Source organism: Sinohyriopsis cumingii, chromosome 12, assembly GCF_028554795.1.
Source record: "Sinohyriopsis cumingii isolate HCF-2022 chromosome 12, ASM2855479v2, whole genome shotgun sequence".
NCBI lineage: Eukaryota > Metazoa > Mollusca > Bivalvia > Unionida > Unionidae > Sinohyriopsis > Sinohyriopsis cumingii.
In genome coordinates this window covers 110,533,946-110,549,114 of record NC_142972.1, presented here as the reverse complement: position 1 = coordinate 110,549,114, position 15,169 = coordinate 110,533,946, and the positions used below count along the sequence as shown (strand labels likewise).

General features: G+C 36.0%; 1 protein-coding gene across 1 annotated transcript; it reads right to left on the bottom strand.

Moving 5' to 3' along the window:
- Window positions 1-1,354: 1,354 nt before the first annotated feature.
- LOC149787254 (tribbles homolog 2-like) lies at window positions 1,355-13,704 on the bottom strand. The gene is made up of 3 exons (XM_089977761.1): window positions 12,772-13,704; window positions 7,166-7,458; window positions 1,355-3,559 (listed from the first exon to the last, which is right to left on the bottom strand). The coding sequence occupies exons 1-3, from the start codon at window positions 13,018-13,020 to the stop codon at window positions 3,088-3,090; spliced, it is 1,014 nt and encodes a 337-aa protein (XP_089833887.1). The 5' UTR covers window positions 13,021-13,704; the 3' UTR covers window positions 1,355-3,087.
- Between the last annotated feature and the right edge of the window lie 1,465 nt (window positions 13,705-15,169).

Genomic DNA, 15,169 nt, shown 5'->3' with positions numbered 1-15,169 from the left:
AACTTGTCTCAATGTCAAGATATAAGCTACACTCAAAGTTTGGTTCAATGTGCAAATAGCAGCACACTGTAGGTTCAAGTCAGTGTTGTTTAGCTCAGTCATGTACAAAAAATGCAAGCCATGACTTCTGACTTCACCCAAAGGTTATTAATTAGGCCTTGGTGAATATGTTTGGTGGCCAGATATACACCATGTTCATTCACAACCAATTAAACATTTTAACACATTTTAATTAAAAACAAAATCTTACAAATGTAAATGCCACAAGATTTTTAAATTGTCTATAGTACTATGTTGGAGACTGGATTAACACCATTTTCACTAGAACACAACATTTTGGTATATTGTGTTAGTGAAACAATGTTGATGCCACTATCCATTAAGGAAAAGTAACCAGACAATAATCTTCAGGATGTGTCAAGGCAGCCATTTGGATTTGATACTACCATCCCTAAAAGGGAAGTAACCATATAAAGCTCTTCAGGATGAGTCAAGGCAGCCATTTGGAGGTTGGATTAGCATCATTTCATTCCATGAACAGTTATATATTCCAAGAAATTAGTTTGAGGGAAAAAATGTTCGGAAACTTATTTTGGCTCAGTAACTTTTTTTAAATAAAATGTCACATTTTGGGACATCAAACTGTTAACATATCTATTTCGGATCAACTACACAGAGAGATATGTTTTAGTGAAGAACTTTAGCAATATGACCACTTCATTAAGCACACTGTCTAAACCACCATGTTGGGGATCAGATCTGTGCCACATTTTTTTATGATTGATTGGTATTTTCAATTTGATGTAGCTTGGCAATCATTTACCCCCCCACCCCCATGAGATATACCGGTATTCAAATCAGCGCATGCCCAATAAACTTAATTGTTGCTTTTCATGCTTCTTGCTCCAGCAATTATAATATTCCTTTTATACTTCTATGTCAACTGTTAAGAGAGACTCGTCTCTTTTGCCTTAAACAAGTTTTTGTTTTGTATCTTAAACATCTGCTTAATCATGAAGACATCTGCATGCAAAATAACAGCAGTTTACTGCATCTGATGTGTTACTTCAAACCGAGACTGGTTCCCTGAACAAACTTGCTGAATCTACTGTGAAACCCAAATATGGTTCAAACAAAGACAGGTACATATGCTGATTCGACTGAAACAATCATTTTCATAATTTCTAATTTAATTCCAAAAGTCCAGAATTTTAGGGTAATTTCATCAAGACGGACAGTCAAATCATACGGCCTGACAGGTTTGGACCTTTTTGGCAGTAAATTCATATGGGCTGGCAGGTGTGCTACATTCTATAAGCAAGACAAAAAGACAAGATAAAAGATGAAATAACAGTTTGTATAAAATGTTTTATCTTTTATTTCTTGTAAAAGGTAACAACAATATCACGATATACTATCAAACTGAATAAAGTATTTGCTACCCTTAATGATGACAAATGAACACTACATCAATCAAACCAGTACATGACAAAACTCACATTTACACATGAAATACATACTAATTTACTGCCAACATCAAACAAATTGCTTTCATGTTGCACTAGATTCCAATAAATTAAATACACACTTCTGCAATTAAAAGTTTCCTGAAAACAAGAGCACTAAGTGAAGAGATATCACCAGATCTGTCAATGTACAATGCACCAGTAATGCTAGGTCTATTTTGTACATTGTGAAGTGTAGAGATACAACCAGATCTGTTAATGTACAATGCACTAGTAAATCTGCGTCGATTTTGTACATTGTGAAGTGTACAGATACCACCAGGTCTGTCAATGTTCAATGCGCCAGTTGAGATAGATACCAATCTATATTGATGAAAAAAGAAAGGAATGTCAGCTTAAATATATTGGCATCTTAACCTAAAATTAGGAACACTCCAGATATGTACCCAGTTATTTAAGCAGTGAAGATCAATTTCAAATGCACTTTTGTATGAAATATGATTGACATCTTTCTTGCCACATAACGAAGTCTGTTGAGAAATAATTATAGTACCACGGTCTTACATAATAGCTACATAAAATTTTATCTGACCAGAAAATCAGAATCCATAGAAGTGATAGGAATGTCATAATATAAAATTGGAAATACGAAATGATTTAACCAAGATGTGAATGGTGGGCATTGTATGTAACTGCATGGGTACATACTGTATTCCAAAAGCTTATGCAAAAGACAGCGAGTACTGGCCATGTTTATGCAGTCTTTTCTTGATAATTTTATGCAAGATATGATGGAAATTTCTGGATTTTTGGTCAGTTTACTCAATCTTTTATTACACAACAAACTTCACAAGTTTCAAAATACTCTAGGTCAAAAGTCTTCATCTGAAGTAGTAAATTCATTCTATGGATAGATCCTATTAAGAACATAGTAAATCTAATGATAATACCACATTAAATAAGCCAAATCAAGACTTAATTTTGTAATTTTCATTTAAATTTTTCATCTCTGTCCAAAAAGCATATGAATAAGAATTCTAAGGCTGGCACTGTGGGCTCAAAAGAAATACTGTATTAAGATGCCACCCTGATGCCAACTGTGCCCATCAACTCCATATAAAAAGCTAATGTTACATGGTCAATACCCTCCATATATACTATGAACTTCTATTTATAGTACTGGAAAGTACAAGACCGGTAAAACAGCTTCTGAACATGCTTGCAAAGATGCACATGTACATGTTGTATTTCATAGCACTAATTTCTCATGTATTTAGTACATGTACATAGCACTAATTTCTCATGTACTCAGTACATGTATATAGCAAGAATTTGTAAAAAAAACAACAACATTCATTCTGTATCTTTTGCGACGGCAAGATGCCAGTTTTTAATTATCAACATGTCGTTTCTGAAACAGAAACTAGCTTGCGAAAAATTCAACAAATATGCAACACTTGCAACTGGCCTTTTTAAAGGTGTCATTGTGTAGACATGTAGCAGAAATCTTTTCCAAACATAAATCAAGGAAATCTTAGCAAGGGAAAAATAAACAAACACTTCATTATCTCTGGTAATCATCGTCTAAATTAATTAAATTGTAAAATAATGCCTAAGTAGTCTAAAGGAAAATTTCTTCCTCTGAATCATGATTAACAATGTCTGGAACTGCCTGGTCCTGGTATCGATTAGTAATAAAGGTCACAAAACATTTTGCAGAGGATCCTTGAAGCCATGGGTGACACAGGATCTGATCTGCAGGAAGTCGGTCCATAGGATCTTGCCGAAGCATACTTTTGATCACACATTTCGCTTTTGTTGAAAGCATTGGAGGTATTGAAAACTGGCCCCTGCGTATTTTGCCAAACAGGGCGCTAGGATCCGCATCGTGGAAAGGATAGCGTCCCACAAGCATTGTATAAAGCATGACACCTAGACTCCAGATATCAGCAGCTTTACCTGAGTAGCCTGCATTGCTGTTCAAGATTTCTGGACTAACATAAGCTGGGCAGCCATGTTTGTCTGTAAGTTGATCATTACTATCATCTGGCAGTACAAATGCATCTTCCAGCCCATCAAGCCTCAACTCTGTCCTACAAGAGGAGAAATACAAGATATAGTCTAAATATGGAGTTTACTAAATTTTATGTCAATCTCTCTAATTAATACATGTACACATATTATCTTGTCAATTACATCAATACACAATCATGCAAACCAATATCAGTGTCTGCCTGATACATTCAATATTTTGTGCATGTCTATCTGGATTTTTAACGTAGCTTTAACAATTTTTCAGTCACATCGGCAGTGTGGAACTCTGAAGTGGTCTAGCACTGGGGCATCATGCTGCAGATATGTAGGATGATGTCGTCTCACCCAATCACATTATCCTGACACCAAGTTTGACCCGTCCTAACATTAACTTCTTAATGCTGGCACATAGCAAGGCAGCTGTTGGTTGTTGTTGTTCTAGGGTTTAATGCCATTTTCAGCACAAGATAGGCTATACATGGCGGCCAGTATATCTGGTGGAGGAAGAACCCTGGAAAACCCAGGGAAGAACCACCGGCCCATGAGAAGCTACTGGCAGGCTTTCCTATGTACCCATGCTAGCCGAGCATTGGACTCAAACCCACGCAGGCAGGTGAGATGGCAGTGATCCAGAACAGCGAGTGCTTTAGACCACTCGGGGCCGGCAGCTGTAGGTACCATTTTTAAAAGTCTTTGGTATGACTCGGCCAAGGTTCAAACCCAGAACATTCTACATCCAGGGCAGACGCTTTAACCGCAGGGCCACCAGAGCGGTCCTCTACATTTTGTTTAAATGTTTTAATTATCATTCCAAATCCATATCTCCTTATAGGTCTTAACAACTGATATCCAATTCATGGACTGGACAGTTGATGAAAATGGCATTCAAGTCATGGAGTGTACACTTGATGAGAAAGAAGGGCATTCGAATTACAGAGTACAGTTTGATGAAAATGGCATTCAAGTCACAGAGTGGATAGCTGATGAATTTAACCTTGACCTTGACAATAGGATCACACTTGGTGATGAAGTACAAGTATGCAAAGTTTCATCCCTTAATTTCCAATGGAATTAAATGTAGGCAAAAAAAATATGTTTCCTGTCAGCCAACTGTCCCTGTTTGTCATTGCCAACCCATGCACCTTTTCCCCCAGTAGTTACAACAACAAAAAACCACAGTAAATAGATATGCCTTAAAAAATATTGTACCTGCTTACTCTAATTTTAAAGGAAGTTTAATAGGAAATGTATCTTTCTTTTGACCTTGTAGAGCAAAAATGTGATGAAAATAGAAGGTAATGGAAAAGTTAAAATACTGAACCCAGATTATAGCCATGAAGATAGGACCCATAATATGGCCACACATGACAGATTATAGCCATGAAGACAGGACCCACAATATGGCCACACATGACAGATTATAGCCATGAAGATAGGACCCACAATATGGCCACACATGACAGATTATAGCCATGAAGATAGGACCCATAATATGGCCATACATGACTGATTATAGCCATGAAGACTGGACCCACAATGTGGCCACACATGACTGATCATCCAGTGATGTATGAGTATAGCAAGTTTCGTTCCTAGATGTCAAACAGCTTTCAAGTTACTAAGCATAAACAAATGACAGATGATGTAAAGGATGCGGACAACACAGGCAGTTTCATTTAAGTTCATGAGGCAAGAACATTTTAAAATGCCATTTTAATCAACAAACATAATCATGTTGCTTCCTGAACCTGCACATTGAGAAAACTTTGCATGCAATTTGCATTTGTATTGTTAATCTTAAAATGACGTGAATGGTCAAAAGAGTTTTAGAAGAAAAAAAAAATTAAAATGGTCCTTAACATGAAGGAAGAGTCCTGGCCTTTCACATTAAGGAAGAAGAAAAGTCCTGACATTTTAAACACAACCCATTGGAAGTTACTAATGTAAGGATTTGGAGGAAGTTTAATTAAACCCATTTGTGTAATAATACCGTTTTAAGTAATAACAGTAATTTCTGTCTTTATCTCAGAATGTAACCTGACCACCTAACTTTGTAAATGTATTTACCCTGAAGGAACAATGAAGTTTTACATGCACCATAATAAAGCTGTCAGTGTTGCCTTATATCAGACAAGCCAACTTTCTTGATCATGAAATTACAGCATTTTATCTTTCCTAAAGGCTAGGCCCTGCAATACACAAATATCTCTTGGGCAACACAAATAATATCTACTAGGCACCCCAGAAAGCAGAAGAAGAAAAAAATCGAGCTACAACTTTTTAAAATTAATTTGCTGACGAAATTGACATCTGCTACTCACTATAATTATCCATTAATTTTTTTATTTCTAATTTAATTCAGGCAGTAAACAGTAAATCATTTGCCTCCTTTTAATGAAAGAAAATCGGGAAATGTTTCTTGATTTATAAATCAATTAAAAATGATATAACGCAGTCCTGTACATATTTATCAGTGTATATACCATGCATATAATTGCTAAATATGTAAGTTAAATGAAAACACAGACCCTGCTCTGCCATCCCATAATGCTCTGACAGATCAGGGTCTATATTCTTTGTCCTACTGATTACCCCTAAGAATCTGCAAAGACCCTGATATACCAGTTCATTTTGCAATGGCAGACCTGGGTCTGTACAGTCTACAGTTGGATTAGACAGTATTCTGATTGTCAATCTGTTGTAGCTAACTAACTTTCCTAACCAAACACAACATTGACACCTAAATTTTCCTCAATCAACCATACACTAGATTTGGAACTTCTCCAATACTAAAGCAGACTGGCAAATTCAAACAATTTTATTGACAAATCAAAAGCATGGACTACACAAAATGTTGTTTACATGCATGACTAACCACACACCTCCACCTCTTTGTTAGAAAACAGGTCTTCAGCCAAAACATTCATATTCATTTCAACTAACACTGCATGCTAGGATTTCCTGTCAAAACATGTTGATACCATAGCAACAACCAAACAACACGAACCTTTCCCAGGAAGTAATTTCAGCGCAGATTATCAAACAATACCATGTATTCATTTCATGTTTAGAAGTGAAATTAAGTTCTAAAATTTGAGATTTTCTGTAGGTTTTGAATTATGTTCTGGGTTCAATCCAGCTTAGTTGGAGAGGAGTTTTACTACTGCGTTATTTTCACAGGCCTAAAACACTTCCGGTAAAAGGAATATGACATTATCAGTCTATCATATCACTGATATAATAAAATGACCTGATACACTTAATTTGTATAATTTCTGCAGTTTTTGAACTACAGTGCTAGCGTAATAAAAGAAAATGTGCAAACAAGCATTTATATGAGGTTGGGCTAGAGTCATTTACTATTGTTTCAAATTGTTACATTTGTTTTAAATTATTTTTGTTTCCTTCAGTTTTTTAAGGCCTTTTTTTTTTACATTTCTAAGATCAAACTGAAATTATAGGTTTCTCAAGGTTTCTAAGGTCTACTTCTAAACATTTAATACTTGAAAAACAATTATTAGCGCAGACAAAAGGAGAAAATCCACGTCATAGAAGGAAATGGATCCAATTTATTTTAAATAAATCGTATTCTGATCACGTAAATAGAAAATATCAGCTGTAATGTAATTAGGAATAACATTGTGAAAGTTCACATGTTTACTTACTTGTCTGCATTTTTGAAGACAAATTTACGTAGCTTGAGATCTCGTAACACTACTCCATTTTCATGGCAGTGCTGGACAGCCGACACAATTTGCCTAAACAGGCGACTAGCTTCCTCCTCTTTCAAACGCTTCTTTTGACGGACATAGGAATGCAGGTCCCCATAATGTTGCTCAAAGAAAACATAAGCTTTGGTTTCCCCAAGAATAAGCTCGGAAATACTGCTAATATTTTCATGAGAGTCAACCTGCCAATAAGCACTAAGGATCTCTCGATAATGGTTTAGCTCAATGATCTGCAAGAAAAAGTAAAACACAAGTACAGAAATGTAGCACAATGTAATTATACTTTTTGATAAATGTCTGCTTCTAAAATGTAAGCTTCACTATTTTTTCAAAAACACCTCCGACGAAGGTAGTACATAAATAAACTGTACCTTCTGTGGGTCATTTAAAGCCACAACCATGTGCTATGCACGACCAAACTATATTCACATGCACCGGACATCTTTTCAATGAAACACACCCACTCACACATCACGATCATAGCCCTGCAGCTGTGGTGGCCCATTTGGTAGAGCAAAGAACTCACAATTCGGAGGTTGTGTGTTCAGTACATGCCCATGCTGGCCTGGGTTGGCTACCCCTGTTTTGGGGAAAAGCACTTGGTTCCCATTTCTGGGACGAGATCTGGTAATTAATGTGTTACATTCTAACCCATAAAGCAAAAACAAAATATTAACCATTACCCAGTTTCACTAAACTTAACAAAATTTATCTTTGAATTGAGATTTTACTGATCTTACTTAGAAAACAAGGACTATATATCAAAAAAGTGAAAAGAATGCATACCCAATGAAAAACCTGGATGTAAAAATGAAGTGTAGAAATTCCACAAATTTGAGAAACTCTTCAAAACTCCTGCAGAGATAAAGCAAGACAGCAGGAGAATTTAAGACAATATGGATTTGTATCTAATCCCATCTTCCTAATGAATGTTATTTGAAAAAAAATTACGAACCAAGCAGTAACATTTTCCTAAATGCTCAATATGAGAAAGATACTTTTTTGATGTTTAGTGAAAAAGGGTATGAAGGAAGAAGGAAGTTGAAATTTACTTGCAACACACTTCCTCTTTACAATATCCGTGTTAAGTCAAACAAGGTATGATGTAATGTAGTCATCGATCTATGTGAACAGAACTTCAGCTACCAGTCACTTCCTTAACTTGTATGCAAATATGTTAGATGTTTTACTCAAATTCCGAGTTTCTGCTAAACAGGCCAAACAAATTCCCATTTCTTGCTACATAGAGTATGTTAATTTTCACATGGGCAGTCAAATACAGAGTGTGTTTGTGTATGTGTATACATTCATATATATATGAGAGAAACAGATAGAGATAGAGAGAACTCAATGGATAAGAAGAAACCTGATATTATCTGTAGAGCACAATCAAACAGCCATGTTGAAAATATCAAATTTATGGACTAATACATGTTTGAAAAGCATGAAGCTACAGGGCCAACAACATAGGTAGCAGCGAGGATAGCACACACCTAAACTTTTCCCTCCTTCAATACAAGTTTATTAACATAAATATACAATTATTCTGTCAAACATGGCAGGTCTTGATGAGAAACAAGCCAAAACTGAACCGAGTACAGTGTATAAATCAACCTGGAGAATTACAAAAGAAAATCTAATGTCATATAGAGTTCTGTAATACTGAATGACCTAATTCTTTCAATATGAAGTCAGCCTATATATATATATATATATATATATATATATATATATATATATATATATATATATATATATCAAGTACATTGTCAAAAATCAATAGCAGAGAAATTTAGTGCTGACATCAGCCCACAACCTATCCTACAGTACTGCTGTTTACTAGAAGCCCTTTAGGCTTTACAGTTACTCTGTCATTATCTACTATACATGTATACTGACTGACCTGATCAACATACATGTACTGTTATTTACCACATTTTATTCTTTTCATCTTGGCTTTCAGCTCATAGGACTTGAGAAATTTTGATGTGCAAGCTAATTAGAAAACATAACTCATCCTTGGAACATCCAAACTTGTGATTTGTGATGTGATTCAGATTTTTAATGTAGCTTTAACACTATTTCAGTCATATAGCTACGATGTCTGCACTGTGGTTGTTTGTATTTATACCTAGCAATGGGGCATCATGCCGCAGACGTGTAGCATGGTGTCCCACCCAGTCACATCCTGACACCAGGTTGATCAGTCCTAACAGTAACCTCTTAATGATGAGTGCCAAGTGAGGCAGCTGTTAGTACCATTTTTTTGTCTTTGGTATGACTAGGCCGAGGATTGAACCCACAACCTCCCGCATCCGAGGTGGACGCTCTAACCACTAGGCCACCGGAGCGGTCATCCCAACTTGTCCAAAAATATAAAAATCGAAAAGAAGACACTGCAACAAAGTGAACAAAGGTGGCAAAATCACCAAACCAGACAAAAAAAATTTTAAAGTTTATTTAGCAAAACTAGGTGTTCTGAGTAGATAAGCGTTCTAAAGTGCTCACTGTTATGGATCACTGGCATCTCATCTCTGACTGGGTGGGTTTGAATCTCGGATTTGGCCAATGTGGTTATGTGAGAAAGCTTGCAAGTAGCTTCTCGTGGGTCACTGGTTCTTTCCAGGGTTCTTCCCAAGTCCATCCTCCACCATTTATACTAGCCACCATGTATAGCCTAATCTGTGCTGAAAAAGGCAGCTTACCCAATCATTAAAAGTAGAAAAATGTAACAAATTGTTAAAGAAAAAGAAAAAATCTCGGTACTACAGTATGAACACATCAAAAATATTCATTGTAATACAGGCCCACTATCAAGTCAAGGACCACTTAAAGATCATGTTAATGAGGACCCTTACAGGTCACCAAATCCTCACATTACAGTGGTCTCTCGCTATACTGTCCCTTATAGCAGTATAACATTGTACATTTATTCCCCTGTTGGGCAGAAATGTCATGATTTGGTCATCCAAAGTGTCATTTTGTACTATTTTGCCCCAAAAGAGACAATTATTTATTAAATAGAAACAAAGGCAAGGAAACATGATTGTACAAGACAGATTTCGTTCAACATGTGATATTGTGTACATATATAATGGAATGTTACCTTTATGACACATAATAATTCTCATGAAATGTGGCTATTATACTATTTCCCATCACTAAGTATGCATTTTAGTGTATTACTGTAACATGTGGACACAGCCTTCCTCTGCATATTATTTCCCATGATGCAATATTCATTTTGGTGTAATAGTCAACAAATCAGGACACTGACCTGTTGGAACACCACTCTGTATAACTCCATTACCTATAATGTAATATTGTTCATTGTGTATTAATCTACTATCAAGACACAGCCTTGTCGCAACATTTCTCTGTATAATGCCATTTCCCATAATACAATATTCATACTGTCGTATTAATGTAAGATCAGTACATAGCCTTGTTGGAACATCTTGCTGCATAATGCCATTTCCCATAATGCAATATTGATTACTGTATTTTAATGTACTAACAGGACACAGCCTTTCTGCAACATTTCTCTGTATAATGCCATTTCCCATAATACGATACTCATGCTGTTGTATTAATGTACTATCAGGCCATAGCCTTGTTGGAACACCCCTCTGTATAATGTGATTTCCCATAATACAATATTTTTTGGGGTATATTAATATCCTATCAGGACACAGCCTTGTAGGGATCATTCCTGGGTATGAAGGGCTCCTTCAATTATATTACAGGTTGCTTTCAGGACACAGATGTAAACAAAATTATATTCAGTGAACATACATAATGAGATCACATGCACTATATACATATGCATGTGACCAGTCCTGCAGGACTACATGTATCTGCATGTGACCAGTCCTGCAGGACTACATGTATCTGCATGTGACCAGTCCTGCAGGACTACATGTATCTGCATGTGACCAGTCCTGCAGGACTACAAGTATCTGCATGTCAAGTAGATACATTCTTGCCAGTCACAACTTGCCACATGCAATACCCATGAGTGAGTATCAGACAGGTGGAAAGTGACAGGTCAAAAGGTCAGATTGTGTATGACTCCCCTCTTAACAATGGAATCAAGAAATACTCTCTGTAGATCCATATAGTAACACAGCTGTAAAATTCTAGAGCACAAATATGCAATTTGTCTTTAATGGTCATTTGTACATCAATACTAGAGATCTTAATTACAATGTGCCTTGGGCATGACACTAACAAAGGCCTTATCCACAAGTGTATAAATCTTAAACAATGTGAGAATAGGAATGACCATTTTACAGTTTATACATTTATTTCATTATCTATGCCTGAACAATATTGACAATGCCTGAACAATATTGAAAACAGATAGACAATAAATGGAAACTGTAATAGTTCACTATTAAAGCCATAATGTATGATTTTTACCATTTCATGCTGTCAATGTGACAACAAACAAATTTTCATTAAACTCCAGTTAGTCCTAACGAGACATAACTTCCCATGGAAATGTGTGGGTATTTAAAGATACAGTCTAAATTCTACAATTGCACAAAGTATGACTAATGAAAGCATACGAGTCACCTACGAATCAGAGCATGGTTGTCTTTCAGTTCCTGTTAAAATAAGTGCCCACTGTTTTTTTACACTGTTTACAGGAAGCTCATTTTAGTTCACAAAGAGTCTGTAGAAAACCATTCTATATTCTGAATCAACAACTGATTACAATATATAATACTGAAATAGTTAGTATTAAGTTATTAAATACATGTATTTTATCATTCTTTCTCGTCGTGAGCCTTCCATGAGTTGAAATAATCACCATGCCATTCCCCTCAACGAGGAGAGGGGGGATATTTCAGCACACATCTTCCCTGTATACAACTTTTGCACCATTTATGTATAACTATACTCTTGCTTACATTTTCCACCAATGATCCAATAAAATCAAGAAAGACTCCTGGCAACTGGAACCATTCAGAGTAATGTAAAAAGTTATGATCTTTTTTTTTTGGGGGGGGGGGGGTAATATGTTTTAACAGAATGAATATTCATGTGCCAGGGATGTCAAATAAAAGTAAATTGTGCAATGCTGCAGCCATGAACCCTGCTTGTATACTGTGTAATGACGAGTTCAATATACAATTGGTCCCTTTATACGCATGACACCATATAAGATGACGACTTCACCTCTTTTCCGGTGTTTAAGGTTATAGAAAAAACCATGCTTGGTTCATAACAAAGAAACACGTTTTCATGATGCTTCCTTACCTGTGATATTCCAAAACTTTGCCACACCAACCCAACTTCAATGAACATGGTCAAGATTCCATCGCATTCTTATTTCATGTTGTATACATATTTTTTTGTTATCGCAAAATATGCACACATACACCATCACACTTAATTATAAGCTACCAGATGTTTCAGCCGTTTCCCCCAATTCCATGCAACTTAGAACTCGGTAAATTGACAAACCCTTATTTTTTTTTTTATATTTTGAAAACTGCTAACAAACTTCTTTAAAAATTCTGAGACTATAATCTTACCTTACAAACTGATTCTTCTCTTGTTTGATAGTGCACAGCTCGGAAAGTTTCACCTTCGATACGGTCAAGGAGTAGGTATTTTCCAATCTTTAAGACGTTATATTGTTCTGGCTTAGTAAATACTGGTTGTGAAGGCTGTAAATCGGGACTTAATGTTCCACCTAGGTTATGGATTGTCTTTTCCACCACATCTTTTTTTCTAGGCCCATTACTAATCTGTAGTCTGGGCCTCGTTCGTCCTAGATTCATAGACTTTGGCCAGAAAGACTTTGTGCCGGCTTGAAACGAGTTTCTCAAGACTCACAATACACAAAACAAAAGTTTTGTGATTTTTTTAAAAAAATCTGATATACTGCACGATAAACAAATGGATACACCTGGTCCTTTTAAACTAGCTGCTCTCGTTGGATATGAAATGATGTTGAGAAAAGCTTCCTGTGAACGAATGAATATGAAAGACAAAGGCTTTGTTATCACAGCTGATTTGAATGAAACATTGGGCAGTGAAACGATGCACGTGCAAACAGTCTATAGTCATGAATATTTCACATATAATGTCCGATCCCGAAGAAATCGGGTACCTTCCTTCCCTTAAATGTCCGATTGATCAACCGAGGTGAAATCGACAGTGTTTTCAACAGATGACGAAATTGCGTCGTCCGATATTGCAAAATAGGTCAGACCTACACTTCGACCGGTGAGTCAGTTCTGTATCCGCGCTTTTGCGTTGTTTCGTAAAATCACTCTTAAGATGACAAATTAGTCCACTTCCCTACTGTTTTACTTACGAGATATTCTTCTGTCTCTCAAATGTTGTTTAACACTCTCGATTTACACCTGGGAAGGGACTCCCTCCCCCTCTATAGCTTACACGGACAGGCTTTCCGAATAGTCGCCATTGTGTAGAATGACAACGTGTGTTAAACCAGGTTCGTTTAAACCAAGCCTACTCACATTCAATAATCACTGCGCTAATATTTGCGCATTCGCCAAAGCAAAAGCACATTGTGCATAATCATATATTTTAAACAGATAAAATTAATCTATTATTTTTTTTATATTGCAATGTGCTTCAAAAGCAGATTGCAACCATGTGATAATTGGAAACTTTAATAAAATGTGGGACTATATTTTATAGCGTAGGATCGTACTATCTGTCACTGAAAAATTCTTACAGTAATTTTAGTAACATTCCATCACATGGTCTGTGACGTTTAGGGAACCCTCGCCCATATTAGGAAAATCGAATGACACATCGTCCCAAAAAGAATGACGTTTAAACACGTCACCAGTGTACATCTAATTATAGCACAGGTGTGTTTCGTGGGGCAATTTCCCTTGACGTGATGCAACCCCAGATTTGCAGTAAACAGGCATTGACCGAAACCGGTTCAGTCATGACCGAGTTTTCTTTGTTAATGCGCAACTTTTCTTGAAAACAAGTCAAATTAAGGTATATTTATCTGGCTTTGAGATTGCAAGATTACAAAAATAATAAACACAGGAAATAGTCAACTTAAGTAGGCAAAATATAAAATATATGTTTTGAGCACGATCTAGGAATGTGATACTGAAATCGTCTACCAGTGGTATTGCGTCATACCGGGTGATAGTAAGCACGTACGTTTGTACTTGTAACTGATTGACTTTGATTAAAATGTACAGAATGGCATACATATGATGCAAGATTTAGTATACGCTAAAAATTCTAAGTCAACAACCTTGTGAATTTATTATTTAAAATGAGCACATGGCTGAGAGACAAAATATATCGTGAGGAAGGTAAATGAATAAATCAGTTCAATGCATGGAATACAACCCTGCCCAAGAAAATGCAGTTTGGTACTGGGATAAATATAGCGTCGTCTTCTATTTTAAAATAAATATACGAGTTTTGTACATGTGTACTGCGCATATGTACGTGTATATTCGCAAACAAGACTATATTTTGTATTGTACCCTATGAAAATATCGACGACGTTTAGTATATACATATATGGCCTCATATTCCTAAGAAAGACTGTACGAATAAAAGGAAGAATGCAACAAAGAGAAAAGTGGATAGGAATTAGTGGTAAAGAAACACAGATAGAAAAATAAAGAATATAAACAATAATGGACGAGAGACTTGATGAATAAAACAAAGTCGCATGGTTAGGGTTTAACGACACACCAATACAATCCCGGATATTTTGTACCAATAAAATAGTCTGGTTCTCATCGCTAAAACGGAAGACATTTTGAGGAAATGTCAAAGAAACAGTAACTGGGATCCATAGATATACAGTGTCAAGAAATTAAAACCCCAAACAATCTACTTTTTTGTTTTCAAATTTTAATTCGAATCGCTTCGGAATTATAAAAAAAAATTTAAAACGCCTAATAATATTTTCAGAAT

What these genes read in the sequence shown, in the direction of transcription:
- LOC149787254 (XM_089977761.1), bottom strand. Translation starts at nt 13,020, where the DNA reads ATGAATCTAGGACGAACGAGGCCCAGACTACAGATTAGTAATGGGCCT. An exon ending in GAGAAGAATCAGTTTGTAAG is followed by an intron (nt 7,459 to 12,771) that starts GTAAGATTATAG and finishes TTTTTCTTGCAG; the next exon opens with ATCATTGAGCTAAACCATTA. An exon ending in GTCTTCAAAAATGCAGACAA is followed by an intron (nt 3,560 to 7,165) that starts GTAAGTAAACAT and finishes CTCCTCTTGTAG; the next exon opens with GACAGAGTTGAGGCTTGATG.